Below are 16,246 nucleotides of genomic sequence, written 5' to 3'. Positions count from 1 at the left end.
GGTCGAACGTAGACACTTAACTCACGAGCTCTGGTCCTTATTAAGCCAGGCAGTTGCAAGGAGTGCATGACACTCCAGAAAGTGATTGAAGACCCTATATAGTATGCCTGGGTGGCTGGGTTATCAGGGCCTCACGCACGATGAACTCTCTTTACCGGTGCGAAATCGACCTTTCAATCAGAAATGGAAGAATGGAATCGTCAACAAATAGGCACCGAGGCCCTTTCGACCAATCACCGCAGGCCTGAGAAAAGAACCAGCCACCAATCAGGACTTGTCGGTGAAACCTGAGAAATTAAATCACAAGACAGCGACAAACAGGTCAAAACAGCAACTTCAGTAAGAGGTATGGTAGCAAAACATTATTGCTATATGCTGGTACCTTATACATTGAGTACTTTGACTGGAACACAGTACTAGAAATTCCATTTTAGTGAAAAAATAGACGAATTAGACAAAAAAAAGTTGAATGTACAGTTGAAAACAGTGAAATAATAATAAAAAAAAGAAATCAGTGCCTCATGGATTTGTTATTCGATGGTCCGTTAGAATCGATATCGGAACTCAAACACTTCCAGCTTTGGTCACAAGATACTCGTTGAAACCTGGAGAAACTCAGTAGATTGCACCATCTTCAGTTGATCCGCACATCAGCTCGAGGTGAAAAACAAACGAAGCCATCACATCTCGACGACCTCCCTCCATCTCGACGTGGAAGTCCAGGTGACGCGGGTCTCACACGACGGATTGATAAAGGGCAGGACGTGAGGAATCGTAGACGGTTCGGTTTCATGACGGGGAAACCATTGGCTACCATGATGTATTGCAAGTTCGAAAATGCACAGTGATCTGGATTAAGGAAGTATGTACAGTGCTGTTAACAATTCCTTTGATTAATGCCCTTGTACTGGACCGGTAATAATACAATAATAAATATATTGCACACAAAATATCGGGAAATAGACTGTGCTTGCAATCGAGCAGATGGGATCCTACCGAGAAAGAAAATGCTCTTTTCTCAAACTCTTATTGTCCACAAGTTTTGCTGGTCAAGTCCCACCGCAAACCGCATCTGCTATTACGACGTTCTCGAGGAATGGACAGACAAGGCCAGCTTGCCACCGTGCCTCGGACCCAAGAGCCGATGAAAAGAGCGAAATCCGAGGAGCTATTCTGCGGGGATGTCTGTGGGCGGCAAGACTTCCGGCTGAGACCGGGATGAGTCAGGAGACAGGATCTGAGCCTCGAAGCTTTGCAGCTGTCCCAGGAAGTTGAAGTTGGGAGAAATAACGCTCCGCCGTTCCCGGATGTAGTCGAAGGCCTCGTCGAGACGCAAGCTCTGCGTTTTCATGAGGTATGCGAGGCAGATGGTGGCGGAACGGGAGATTCCGGCGTGGCAGTGCACGAACACGCGTCCACCGCCCTGGCGCACCGAGTCTGCAAATGAAACGGGGCACGGACGGAGGATGGAGAGACGGGTTACGGAGGGTTAGGGTTAGGGTTAGGGTTAGCAAAGTTTTTCCACCCAACAAATCCGGTCGTCTTTGTGTTAATTCGTACTTAAAAATCCAGAGGGCTCCCTTCTGTAATCTAGGCCAATGCCAAGATCATCATAATCATCAGCCCATTACAGAACACAAGGTTACACCAAGAAAGAATGCCGCAGATGTTGGAAAACCACCAAATGTTGAGGTTCACCAAGATGGTTTAGGTTCACAAGAAAGTGGTAAACATGCAGGTGACAGGTAAATGTTTGAAAACTTGACTGAAAGGAAACACTGCCTTTTGATACGGAGCACAGCATCTAGATTCTAGGATTTCCTTCTCAAAACTTAACAGGATGTGCATCATGGGTACAACCCACAAATAAAATACCAACATGACTGTTAATCGAGTCACCCCCAATACTTTCACCTCGAGGAGAGCTGCAAATACCACCAGGGCTATCCTAACACCCTAAGGAAAACGTGATTGAACATAAAAATGGGTGGGTGAAATAAGCAACCACAGACGTCAGAAATGACAAACCTCTTTGTGACATTCCGCAAACAGGAATCAGTCGTTGGACTGCGCATGTAGCTCGGGGCCTTAAAAGCATCAGCGGTTTAATATGTGGGCCTGCATGCGGCCTGACATATCGGTTCGGCACGCCATTCTCGCTGACTATATCAGGCCACAAATTCTTCCCCTCCTTTGATCTGTCGATGGCTCTCAGGGTCATGACTGCGTCCGTTGGGAAAGTGCCACAGTCAAAAATGGCCACCCAATCGCCAATATACGTGCGGTGGTACTGATGGCGAGACCGCCAATTTGCATACTTATCACCAGGTTCAGGCGACCACACCTACCCTTCACGCTTGCGTGGCAAGTCAAAACACGTGGAGGCATGGTGACTCAACTACAAAGCATCACGTGCATTACTCGAATAACTGATACCAACGGAATCGCATTCAAACTACCCTGAGAGTCAAATGGGTTTTTTTTTCAACTGAGGTTGCGACGGATGATGTTCCAAAGCAGAAATACTTCTTCAGGACAGTTTCAGCTTTTGACTCCAAACATCCCAAATATCTCAGGTTAAAATCCCATGGATCACACCGATTTGTCCACGGTTATCCAATGGCATTGCATTTCATCTAAAAGTACAACGGTGTCTCCTAATGTCCGTGGCCATCCCATGAGTGATGCATGAATCACTCAAAGCCCGATGACTATTAGAAATATAAACTCACCGATGAAGTCGATGGCTTCCAGAAACCAGGCACCAATGTCAGCCTTCTGATTGTCTTCCACGGGAATAGACTTGTAGGTGAAAAGACCCTCAAAGTGGTTGGGAAGGTCAGACGAGACGTTTAGCAGCGCAGTGATTCCAAGCGAGTCGAGCGCTTCCCGCCGGGCCGCGTGCATCGCGTTCCCCAGGTAGAGAAAAGGCAAGATCTCTACTGGTCCACCCTGTAAGAGAACACCTGAGTTCACATCCAAAACAAAGGACATTTCAAGGGACTTTAGATTAAATAAATAATTCTTGCAATCATTCGGAAGCGTATGAGTCACAAGGCATGGAAGGTAAAGCCCCCCAAATTTGGAACCTGTTCAAATACACGGCACAGGACAGAATGTCCGCCGCCTCCAACCCGCAGCACCAGAACAAGGAGTCATCAGATATTGCCCACGCACCATGTGCGCCATGTCTAGGAATCGTGTGGCATCCGGAGCGATATACACACACAAGGTCTCCGGGTCTAACCAAGATTAGTCAAGGGCGATTGTACCACGCTACTGATGGCCCCCTCCCTCCCCTCCCCCCACTCTCTCCACCTCTCCCCTCCCCATCCCTTCCCCCTCCCCCCTCCCTTCCCCTTTCCCCCCATCCCCCCATTCTCCCCTGCTCCCCGATTTGTAAATCCCCGAGGCCAATTTTGGTGACATAGGCATTGCCATTTAGGGAAGATTACATATTTCAAGTCCACAAGATGTGACACTGTGGGTTCAGATATCCTCGAGCTGGACGATCACGTGTGCTCGGCAGGTAATGGCGGAGGGTTTATACCTGGTCGCCTTTTCCGGTCGTCGCGAGACGTGTGGATGCCTTGCACGTGGTGGAAGGATTCGAACTGGAACTGACGCACAGCTCTGGGAATTCTTGGCAAAACAACTCGTAGCCACCTGGGAAACAAAAGGCGGAAATAGAGGAATACTTTACGACCAAGACAATAAAAAAAAAAAAGAATGTTGCTCAGCTGGAATGAGATTCCACTCTGGAATGTCTTTAAATATATTTTACGGACATCTCAGGGAAACAGCAATACAAGAAAATGTTTTTCAGGCTAATACTCAAAATATACTGGGATTTTGGAATTATTTAATACCAGGAAATTTGATACAGGTAGAGGGCATCATGCACTCTATGAACACCACGTTAATTCAATCATTCAGTTTATCTGATTACTGGAGATGGTTTATATTAGTGTATAATTGATAGATTATTATATATAATATCCAATCAGGTACGAAATGGCCACGCGCTAACCTTTGAGGAGGTACACGGGTATCCCGTGAGACTGTTCCACCAGGGACACGGCCGCGATGGCCAGCGTGCAGTCCGGCCGCAGCGTGCCGACGTCCCGACTCCTCTCGTCCAGCAGCACCAGCGCCGAGTAAAGTCCCGCCTGGAGCCTCGCCCGAGCCTCGGCGCTCGGCACGAGCTGAGAAAGGGGTAGCGGGCCAGGACCAGGGCCGTGGTGCCTGCGCACCCGACGCCGCAGCAAAATGGGGTTCGAATGTACGTTGAGCGAGCCGCAGATGTGCGAGGAGCTGTACGCCAGGAAGGAGCGGCAGTCGAGCAGGAGACACCTGCCCAGCACGGCCGAGTCCCTCTCGCGGTCTCTGCACCGCTCGCCGTTGTCGCTCGATTCTCGCAGGAGCGCGCGCAGCGAATCGCACTCGAGCGCGCCCAGCAGGGTCAGGGCTCTCCTCGACCCGTCGCAGGTCTCCATGACGACCATCGCTGCGGGTGTGGCGCCCGAGCTCACGGGGCCATGCGCCGTGGTGACGCTTCGGCTCGGTCGTTGAGGACGCCGGGTAATTGTTGCGCGTCTGAATGGGAGAACCTCGCGAGGTCTCGCTCTCGATCGAAATACTCAATGACTTCCTGTAGCTCGGTTATAAAGGCAGAGCCCGAGCGTCATCTCACCTTGTTTGGCGTTACATCCTAGTGACGTCATGTTCCCGCCCTCCGTCCGCTCCGCCCTGTGAAACGCTCCGATAATTAAATCGCTCTCACGCTTTAATCGCTTTTCGCACCGATTGCAGAACTTCGTGAATCGATGACGCCAGGCCGATGCGGTATTCCAACTGGGGTAGAGGATGTGGGAGGGCTCACTGTCACATTATCGAAATACAGCCGGAAAATACCTTCTTTTCATTCAAACGACGTGGCGATGTGATGACGTCATTAAAACATTCCACCTCTTTAAAATCGACTTCACCGAAGTTTGCGATTTGTAAATCCCCGAGGCCAATTATATTTCTCTATCCAAACCCTGTAAAAGTTATTCCATAATTTTCCGATATATGGGTATTCCGTATGCGTATTTCGGGTAGCGATACTCGCAATGGCGAATTCCAAATAGAGAAGCAAATTGAACAGTTTATTAATGAAGGAAAGTTTTATTGTACTTTCCGGAATCCAGTGCCACCCCCTCGATCAGTTGTATATTGGGAACGACCCCACTCGTTTGGAAACTCCGAGGGACTCTGGGAAAGCCCCCGGGACCCCTACCTACCTGTCCGCGTCATGGCTTCCGTGAAACCCGATTAACTCCGAGTGGGTCGATAGGGAAAAGCAACCCGAGTGAGTGCAATTGCTCCTGAACTCGGACAAAGTAAAACGAGTTTTTTTCGGAACATTTGAACAGCGCGATGCAAATTAGGGGGGAGTGGAGAGAGGAGGGCGGGGCGGCGGAGAGAGGAGGGCGGGGCGACGGAGAGAGGAGAGCGGGTGTGACGGAGAGGCGGGGAGGAGCAAGGGGAGGAGGAGAAGTCAAACGATTGCATCATCATCATATCTATTAGATCATTAATCGGCTCTGTACATGACGTTCCATGACCGTGGGACTTCACGATTGAGCTTCGTATAAAGTTTCCTGACTTTTCAAATTCAAACTGAACCGTTGAAGTGAAATCTTTGATTTGGATGTGATTCGTGATTCGTGATCATGATACGAATAGAGATCTCAGCATTATCATCCAAAAGGGTCAGTGTTCGATGGTCACGTGTGCACTTCACCGATTTATAAGTTTTGAGCATAAATCATTATCAGTACGAAAAATGGTCGATATTGATCTGTGAATCGAATGTAATGACGCGCTCAACTTTTAAAGGATAAAGTTCACAATCACAAGGAAACGAAACCCACAAAATCCTTTCCCGTAAAAACAGTTCATATAAAAAGTCATTCATATTCACAAAAAATTATATTCATTCATAAAAAAAACTCATTCAGATTTCGTTCCTCGTTTTGTTTTTCCACCTACGTGGAACCACCTTTCCCATTCTCTTCCATCGCATTCCTCCACCCAAGGTTTCAAGACACCTGTTCAGCAGCATCACAGGTACGTAACCAAGATCTTCTCGACCCCCATTAATACTCCCCATGCCCACCTTTCCAAGTTTCAAGGTTTTCCTGCCACTTCTGTCTTTCGGACTTTGTGGCTGTATCCATCTTGTCCAACCTGTACATCCTTCTCTCCCTACCCATTCTTACCCACGTGACCACATACCTTATTAGAGGGGAGTGTTTGTACCTCTAAGCCATCCTGCCTAAGCCAAAAGCCATCCTGCCAGCCCCCAGAGGGTGGGTGATGGGATGGTATTTGAAACATCAGCAACTAGAGAGTTCATCGAACACGTTACCCCTCGCAGTCTTGAGAAACAAGGATATGGGCGTGGTCTTCGAGCGGCGAATTTGATTGGTCCTGATGACGTTCTAATATTTTGTCCAAGAACTGATAATCAGAAGGGTTTTGAGAGTGCCAAAAACGTAATTTCTGTTCTCGTGTTCAACTACTTAAAGAACTTAAATTTAGAATTTAAAAGTTATTGAAAAAATATTTCTGGAGGTTTATGGCTGTTGACGCAGTGTCTTTTAAACCACCTTATTAGTCCCCTACCGGTGTACACCGGAGGGGACTATAGGTTTGCACTCCGTCCCTCCGTCTGTCAGTCTGTCGGTCTGTCAGTCTGTCTGTCCGTCACGCAAAGAACAGTTTCCCGGACTTTTTTTTCTAAACTCTTAATGCTCATGATTTCAAACTTGGCACATGGTTTCCTCATGATAAGTTACAGATCAAGTTCGAACTTCACGACGTTTCGATCATTTTTGACAAAGTTATGGCACTTTGAACTTTGGTAATTTCCCCAACCGTTTTCCGGACGACAGACTGCCGGAGGGGACATGTATTGCAGCGCAATACTCAGAATGCTTGTTTCACACGCCACACGAGTTATTCGTACCTGTTGTTTGTGTCCTTTTTGACGTCCTTAAAAGCAGAACAGGTTTCCTGTTTGTAATGATTTTCAATTTTGTTTGGCAGACAGACAGGAAGTAAAAAAGAAATCTCACTCCTCTCCGCGCATGTCCGATCAAGACGAATCCAGAGCCAAAGTACAGTAAAACCACAGGTTCGTTTTCCGATTCATGTTCAAAATAAAACATTAAATATAAATAATTTGTTCCTCGATCATAAACTGACGTTTGTAGACAGACAGACAGACACTGTCAATCAATTACTTTACCCCGCTTTTCGCTGCTCCGTGTACGTGTGGTAACAACAGCATCCCTGCAACATGGAGCTTTTTTATACACCCACCAGAATGCAGTGACGTCACCAAGATGGCGAGCACTTTGATAAGTTTCCTTTTGATTGGGCAGAACGGAACAAAAGGAGTTGTAAGTAAATTTGGATGGCGGAAGTAGAATTGTGCATTTTCTTTTTGTCCATTGCTTTGCACTTTTCACCTCGTCACTACCTATGATGTTTTTGGATGAAGAGCTACGTGGCAATGATCTCCACCATGGGCTCCACCATTTCATATCGCAGCTCCAGATACAGCAGGGCTTAAGACCCCGGACATGGAATTTTAATGATAATTATGACGGCACAAGGACACGTGGTAGGCGCCATCTTGGAAAAACAGAAGAACTTTGCACCTCGACACCTTATATATAAACCGCTTCATGGAAATTTTTTTAAAGGTGGCTCATTGTAAAGCACTTCCCATGGGGAAAACATATGTTAATGATGATGTCATTAATGATGGTCTTTATTGTGACGTCATAAATCGACAAGTACAAAACTTCATCCGATCAAGATGAAATTTATTGACCGTCACCTAGGGATAAATTGGTGGAGATAAAACAAGACCCAAAGTCTAACAGGGGCGTAGCAAGACTTGCAAAATACTATAAACCACAAACACGTATGATTAGCTTTTTAAACAGTCGCTAATACTGTTTATAACATTAAACAAAGAAATATGGAGGAATCCCGATATCCATGAGGTAAGTTCTACTTACAGAACTGAGGGAAGGTCTACTATAATCTATATACCCCACAAGGGTTGAAGGTGTGCTCATTTACCAAGCAGCTAGCTAGCGCTTGCCAAGCCAGCCGTTCCTTAACAGTTTTGAATGGAGTGCTTGCTCAAATGCTTAAACCTTAAACCACTTAAACCGACGTAATCACATCACGCTGTCATGTGACCATATCCTCAGCTCCGATTGGTATACGTTTGAGGGGACGGATGGACAAACACTGTTCTGGACTGCTTAGCCCTATGGGCTACACCTTAGAAAAAATGACACATCGGTCACGTGGTTCGGCCGCCATATTTGTTTTACCACAAAAGCCTTAAAAACCACAAATACACATCCTGGCGAGGGTCTGCAATCTCTGATTGCTCTTTCTTGTTGATGATGTGGATTGTGTGGGAGATTTCTATTCAAGAGCATGAGGTTACAATGATATTCAAGCCAAAAGATAAACTAAAAATGTTGCATATTCATAATTAACTGAATCAAACAATGACCAAAAAATGGCAAGTCATGTGACCCAAAATTCAATATAATTACATATGCAATACTTAAAGTGTGCTATTCTTACAACAATCACTTCGTAAATAACAAATTGCTCATTACTATGACCACTTACTAATTAGCGATTTTTAAAACCAATAAATACTTAAGCACATCATAGATCAAAGACAGAGACATAGGAATCACTTGTAATTGCTTCCTTTCTAAGTCCGGTTTAATGTGTAAAGTCCGGTCGCCTTCGACTGTTTTAAAATCCCATTGCGCTTGCATTCTGCAAATAGCTAAATAACTCAAATAAATCAACAATTAGTGATTAGAATGAGCTCTTTATTTAAAAGTTTACAGCTGCAGTAAATTTTCATGTAAACACGGAAAAGGTTGTAGAATAAGAGGGAGAACGAGTGCTTGTTACCGCTGCCTAGCAACCAGTTCCAGTGTCAGCTCCATTGTCTTGGGTCATGTGCCATTCAATGAGCAGACTGAGGCTACACTGGCCGACTTTTATTTTCGGATAGTTTTATTTATGGACATTTTCCAAAGGTTTTTTGATTTCTCCTGGGATATTGCTTTTGAGTTGCAGCAGTATGTGAAATTTGAACTTTCTACCCCACATAGAAGGTACTAAACATTTATATTCGTGAGTGAGTGAATGAGTGGTTAGAAAGAGCTTTATATATACTGTATTATAGAATTCTTATTTTACTCCAGAATCACTCTATGGAATAGTGTTCGGGGTGGGGGGAGGACCCCAGTTCTCTCTATGTACAGTAAATACAGTATGTATTGTATAGCACCGTTCCTGGTGGGAGGGAGTATTACAAGTCATACCCTAATTCCGGGTGGAATTATCTTAACGAAGAACCCAGCGAAGGACGGGTTCTTCGTTAGTGAGAGCAATTCCTCGACACCATTCCGGAAGTTAATGCAGAAGTCGAGGATCATGGAAGAGCTTAAGCACAAGGGGTTGCGGTCGACGAACTGACAGAGAGGGGAACAGACAGACAGTTTAGGAGTCGCGGAAGGCGAGAGAACGAGGCCATTCGTAGGGTTCGAAGATGGTTTATTGTAACAGCAAGATCCAGCACACTAAACTCGAACGGAAGTCAGCACGCTTATATAAGGCCAAAAGCCCTCTTCGGAGGGCGTGGCTCCGGCAACCGCGCGTGCGTCACGTCCGCACAACCACAAGTCCAACAGGCCCGTGCACGTGTATTATGCCCAAATAAGGTAATCACATAAGGTAACCGCCACATGCGGTTACCTGCACATAAGGTAACCGCCACAACAGTAGAGACACACAAGTAACATCAACGAGTGTATATGAACGATTACAGATCGATAATGATCATACGAGGTAAGCGATGTTAAAAACGTTTAAGGATATGTATGGTACGTAATTGGGTTTAAGTGTAAATATGGTGCCATCATGACAGAAATGTTAGTAATAGTTACGCATCATCTTCTAAAAGTGCTCACAACTTAAAAAATGCATTCGATGAATCAACCCGTGATCTCCAGACATTAATTGTGTGTAACAAAGAAACCAAGTAGAGAGGTATAGAGGTAGTTGGTGTACTGCTACTTGTGTGGATGGGGTACCTGAGTATAGCTGCAGCGCTTCTTCTTCTTCTTCTACTTCGTCTATTCGTCTTATTCTTCATCACCCAGTGGGTGTTTTGCAGTGAGTGCACAGCTGCTGACGCCATTAAAAAAGCCTCTTTCAGACCACCACCGATGATTAAACCCAGAGCTGAGTTTGCCTCGAACTATATATATATATATATATATATATATATATATATATATATATATATATATATATATATATATATATATATATGGCCAAAAATATATTTGGCCACAAATATTGGCATTCTTGCACTTTTTTCAAATAACTCACAATTTTCAATAAAAATAAGTTGAAATTGACAAATGTATTTGGTCTCCACAATTCTTTATTTCACTGTTAATATTACAGAACCTTTGTTCTTCATTCAGAACTTAATATATCCTTAATTAACTTAGAAAATAATGAAGAAATGGCATTGATAAAATTATTTACATCCTAGACTTAATATTTGGTAGCACAGACTTTGGACAAAATAAGTGTAGTCAAGTGAAGACCCATGACCTTCGAAGGAGATCCAGCTTTCTGACACTGGGTTCAACATTGCGCTCCAAAATGCCTTGGTAATCTCCTGATTTCATGATGCCGTGAACACATTCAAGGCACCCAGTGCCAGAGGCAGCACAGCAACCCCAAAATATCACTGAACCTCCTCCATGTTTGACTGAAGGGAAGGTGTTTTCTTTTCTTTGAAGGCTTCATTTTGTTTTCTGTAAACATAGAGATGATGTGCTTTACCAAAAGCTCTAATTTGGTCTTATCTGTCCACAGGACATTCTCCCAGAAGGATTTTGGCTTGTTCAGGTGTGTTTTGGCAAACTCTAGTTGGGCTTTCTTATGTCTCTCTAATAGCAGTGGGTCCTCCTGGGTCTCCTACCATAGAACCCCCTTTCATTGAGTTGGTGACGGATGGTGTAAGTTGAAACTGTCATACCTTGTGTCTGAAGGTCAGCTTGAATCTGTTTGGCAGTTGATTGAGGTGCTTTCTCCACCATTCGAACAATCCTTCGCTGCAATCCTCGATCAAGTTTTCTTTTGCGGCCATGTCCAGGGAGATTGGCTACAGTGCCATGGGCCTTAAACTTCCTGATAACATTGTGTACGGTGGACACAGGAACATCAAGGTGTTACGGATTTGTCACTTCCGTTGTTGTGGTTCTCATCCACTGTAAACATTTTTGGTTGCATGTACTACAATTGTTGTCGTTTAAGTGAAATAGAGATTACTATTTTCAAAAGGTAAAAAAAGTTAATGTTTTAAAAGAAACCGGAACCGGACGAAGACGAAGAAGAAGAAGAGGAAAAGGAGGCGGAGCGAGTGAGTCGGACAAGAGGCCGAGCTGCTTAGAGGTCTTGAGCAAACGTTGGCGAACGAGGGTCACGAGTGAACTTTGGGTTTTCTGTGAAAGGGATTCCTGCGACAGAGTTGTTATTGCTGTGACAGATCAACCTGCGTGTCAGGACGGTCAGGTTTTGCGGTTGATTCCGAAGAGAATCGTTGTTTGAGGGCAGTTGCGTCTCGAGAAGAGGCTCGTTGGCCGTTTTTGTCTCGCGCCTGATTTCGCATCACTCTGGGCTCTTTGCCTCGCTTCAACCATTTCACCGCCTCCAGAAGTTAAGCTGGTGTGTGTGTGTAACGTGGATTTTGAGTGGAAATTTGCGGTTCACCGTAAAGGGAGCCGTTGAACGTCCATATCCAAAGGAGTGATTTCCCAGTCGCCTTGAGGGCAACTTTACTCATCTTTGGCAGCGTGACTGTCACTGTCAACCGAAAGGGATTCTGGTCTCGATTCGACAACGTTCTGACGATCACTGGAGCGTGGATCAACTTTGGCTTGAAGCCGGGATAGAGACATTGGGGATGTTCTTTTCGTTCACTTGGAGCACAGTGAGTTATATTGTACGAAAGTGATGGTACCATCATAGGAATGATATATTTGTTGTACAATTGATTACTATTGTTTTTTGTACTGTTATTCTTGTGTGATCTTAATACAATACTTGTTTGTTGGTAACAATTGGTGTGGTTTCACCATTGATCTTTGACATACAGAATAACACATCTTTCTGCCGTGACTCCTCTCGGGGCTCGGAGGTACACCGTGACCGGGGTTTGGGGAGGAGCACGTAACAAAGGTATCTGGAGATGGACGTGTAGCCTTGAGATTGTCCATGCTTGGCTATAATCTTGTGTCTGACGTCCTCAGACAATTCTCTAGTTTTTCTTTTATTTTTTTCCATGCTCATTGCGGTACACACAGTGACACAAAACAGCAGAATGACGCCTTCTCTCTATTCAAACTGGTTGAATGAATGATTTTTATATTGCAGGCACATGCAACTCAGCATAGGTGAGTTCAATTCCAAAGTAAAGGAGAATCACCTGCTTGAAATCCAATTATTTCTAACAACCTCTAAAAGGTGCCAATAATATTATCCGGGCCATTTTAGGATTTATGTGTGGAATAAGCTAAGACTTCGTAATTTTTTCAGCTTTTTTGTTTTGTTCCATTGCAAACCAAAGAAATACATTTGTGGATACCAAAATATTTTTTTATATCAACAAATTTCTGGATGAAATGGTGCATTATTTGAAAAAAAAGTGTAAGGGTAACAATATTTTTAGCCAGGACTGTGTATGTATATAGTAGTGGGGTATGCCTACACATTGTTCTCGTGCTCGCCAACTTGAAAGACTCCGCAATAAAACAGGTCTCACAGTTAACTCCCAGGCCTACAAGGACCACATACAACACTATAAAGATGCCCTCTCCCACGCCCGCTCCGCCTACTACTCTCAAATTATGCACTCTGGCTCCGGAAACCCAAAAGCACTCTTCTCTACAATAAACAAACTCCTCAGCCCCCTGAACACCACCACCCAGTCATTCACAATAGACAACTGCATCTCCTTCCTCTCTTTCTTCCAACGCAAAATTGAAAACATCTACAACAGCTTGACCACCGCTGCATCCTGCCATCCCCTGTCTCAATTCTCCCCAGTCTCCCCTACTGACCTCTCTGAACTCCTCATCGGAATGAAAACTGCCACCTGCACTCTTGACCCCATCCCCTCCAGCTTTGTCAAGGCCTCCCTTCCTGCTCTCTCTCCACTTATCATTGCAACAATAAACTCCTCCCTGTCTACAGGCATCGTCCCACCATCCCTCAAAATTGCTGCTGTTACCCCCATTCTGAAAAAACCTGGACTAAACCCTGACACCCTAAACAACTTCAGACCCATCTCCAACCTACCCTTTCTGTCAAAGGTTTTGGAACGCGCTGTAGCCACTCAACTCAAACATCATCTCTCTGCCAATAACCTGTATGAAACATTCCAATCCGGATTCCGCTCCAACCACAGTACTGAAACTGCTCTCCTCAAAATCACCAACGACCTTCTCCTCTCCTCTGACGCTGGCAACCTCAACATTCTCATCCTCCTCGACCTCAGCGCCGCCTTTGACACCATCGATCACACCATCCTCCTCACCCGACTTGAAACCACCTTTAACGTTACCGGCACTGCCCTCTCTTGGATTAAATCATACCTCTCTGACAGACGTCAGTTCATCTCCATCAATAACTGCAAATCCCCCACTGCTCCCCTCCCCCAAGGTGTCCCCCAAGGTTCAGTTCTTGGCCCCATCCTCTTCATCCTTTACCTGTCCCCCCTCGGTCACTTAATCCGCCGTCATGGTCTCCAATTCCACTGCTTCGCTGATGACATCCAGCTTTTCATCTCCACCAAGTCCATCTCCACCGCCACCCACTCTATCCTGACAAACTGCATCACTGAAATAAAATCCTGGCTTCAAATCAACTTCCTCAAGCTTAACTGTGATAAATCTGAAATAATCATCATTGGCCCAAAAACGCTCACCAAGTCCACCCATAACTTTGCCCTCAACATCGACGGTTTCCCAGTATCCACCTCCCCTCACATCCGGAATCTTGGCATCATCTTTGACCAAACCCTCTCCTTCGACAAATACACTAAACAGATCACAAAGTCAGCCTTCTTTCACCTGAAAAACATCGCCCGTCTCCGTCCATCCCTCTCCTCCGTGGCTGCAGAAACCCTCATCCACGCCTTCATCACTTCCCGTCTGGACTACTGCAATAGCCTCCTTTATGGTTCACCCTCAACAATCACCAATAAACTCCAATACATTCAGAACTCCGCTGCCCGTCTACTCACCCATTCCCGGACCCGCGATCACATCACCCCCGTCCTTTACAAGCTTCACTGGCTCCCCATCTCCCAGAGAATCCAGTACAAAATCCTCCTCTTGACCTACAAAGCCCTCCATAACCTGGCCCCATCCTACCTGGCTGACCTCCTCTCCAGACACACTCCCACCCGCAACCTCCGCTCTGCTGGTACCAACCTCCTGACCCCCCCCCCCCCATCCGGACCAAATTTAGATCCTGGGGGGACAGGGCCTTCTCCATCGCTGCTCCCACCCTCTGGAACTCGCTACCTCACACCATCAGAGACTCCTCCTCACTCACCACATTCAAAACATCACTCAAGACCCACCTGTTCAACACTGCATTCAACATTTAACCCACAGCATCTAACCCCTGACTATCTCCTCTCCTTCTCCCTCCTTTGTGCTTTGAATATTTCCCTATTGATTCTTCTTGTTTTGCAATTGTTTTTATGTTTTGCTATGCATTATGTTTTGCACTCTGTCAAAGCGTCTTTGGGCTTCCTGAAAAGCGCTATATAAAATAAATGCATTATTATTATTATTATTGTAATCAATAACAAACCATCCTTCGTATTTGGTACATAATAAATAGAAGCTTTATTATTATAGTAAGCATCACCGACCTGCAGCTAGATATCAATTTAGATTATTTATTTATTTTACGGACGCGTTTACTGTTTTTATGTACATTTTCATTGAGATTTTATATCACAGTTTACAGTCATAGAAATTACAATTTTTAAATGCTAGATATTGATCGAGGTTTTTGTTTTTTAAAACGTATGCGTTTAGGGTTTTTTAACATAAATTTTCATTTACGACGATTTCCGATGGTTCTTGGATTTTTCTCGTTGTATCGGCTTCGATGTCCGTCGGCACGCCAAATTTCAGCTTTCTACGACACCCGGAAGGGACCGAACATTAATGTCAGTCAGTCGGTGGTTACAAAGAACGATCTATATACGTATATACTGGGTTCGATTTCTGGTCTGGGCATGTAATTTTCCTACATATATCAATTTAATTATTTAATCCTGTTCATTAATCTAATTGCTTCTCTACGCACCCAGTGGTGTTTATAATAGAGGACATGTATTTGTCCCCTCCCATTGGAGGAAGACCCTGTCTCGTGTTCAGGCCGTTGGTGCTCCCATGGTTGGTAGCGAGTGCCCCGGAAGCATTGACGGAAAGAGAATGGCAATCATATGATATGTGTGGTGAAATTGCATGTTTGGTCAAGGTCGCCTAGATAGCTTAGATGGAAGAGCACTGGTACGGTTTTCCAGAAGACCTGGGTTCGATTCCTGGTCTGGGCATGTAATTTTTCCACATACATATATATATATATATATTTATTTTATTTTAAGTATACATATATATATATATACATTAAGTATACTGTATATATATATATATATTGTGAGACAGACATATATATATATATACATTAAGTATACTGTATATATATATATATATATATATTGTGAGACAGACATATATATATATGGTGTGTGTGTATTGTGAGACAGACATATATATATATACACACTCTCTCCTCTTCTCCACCAAGCATTCCAACGATGCAGCACGTGATGCACCACGGTCCACGGATGCAGCAATGGTTCCTGCAATGATCCGGACGCCTGCCATGGAACCCCACACCTTAAACTCTTAAAGGGAAGATCAGAACGGAAGGCATGGAAGTGGATTGTAAAACGCACCATATGGACTCAGACACGGATTAACGGCGATCTTGTAATGTAGCACACGAGCACTGACCTGGGTGGAGACCGGGTTGGTGTGTA

The 16,246-nt window shown here is 44.8% G+C and overlaps 1 protein-coding gene across 1 annotated transcript in view; it reads right to left on the bottom strand.

Moving 5' to 3' along the window:
- Nucleotides 1-4,634, bottom strand: part of DUSP1 (dual specificity phosphatase 1) — a 4,933-nt gene extending 299 nt beyond the window's left edge. Inside the window, exons 1-4 of the mRNA XM_068111294.2 lie at nucleotides 4,031-4,634; nucleotides 3,551-3,666; nucleotides 2,733-2,952; nucleotides 1-1,437 (exon numbers count right to left, since the gene is read on the bottom strand). The exon at nucleotides 1-1,437 is cut by the window's left edge and continues 299 nt beyond it. Of these exons, the coding sequence (XP_067967395.1) occupies nucleotides 1,169-1,437; nucleotides 2,733-2,952; nucleotides 3,551-3,666; nucleotides 4,031-4,505 (1,080 nt within the window). The 5' untranslated portion in view covers nucleotides 4,506-4,634 and the 3' untranslated portion in view covers nucleotides 1-1,168. The remainder of the gene's footprint in view (nucleotides 1,438-2,732; nucleotides 2,953-3,550; nucleotides 3,667-4,030) is intronic.
- Nucleotides 4,635-16,246: the final 11,612 nt, after the last annotated feature.

The sequence above is a fragment of the Myxine glutinosa genome, chromosome 3 (genome assembly GCF_964187855.1).
Source record: "Myxine glutinosa chromosome 3, kmMyxGlut1.1, whole genome shotgun sequence".
In the NCBI taxonomy this organism is placed as follows: domain Eukaryota; kingdom Metazoa; phylum Chordata; class Myxini; order Myxiniformes; family Myxinidae; genus Myxine; species Myxine glutinosa.
Note: the sequence above shows the minus strand (reverse complement) of the source record. Positions and strands in the feature narration are given on the sequence as shown.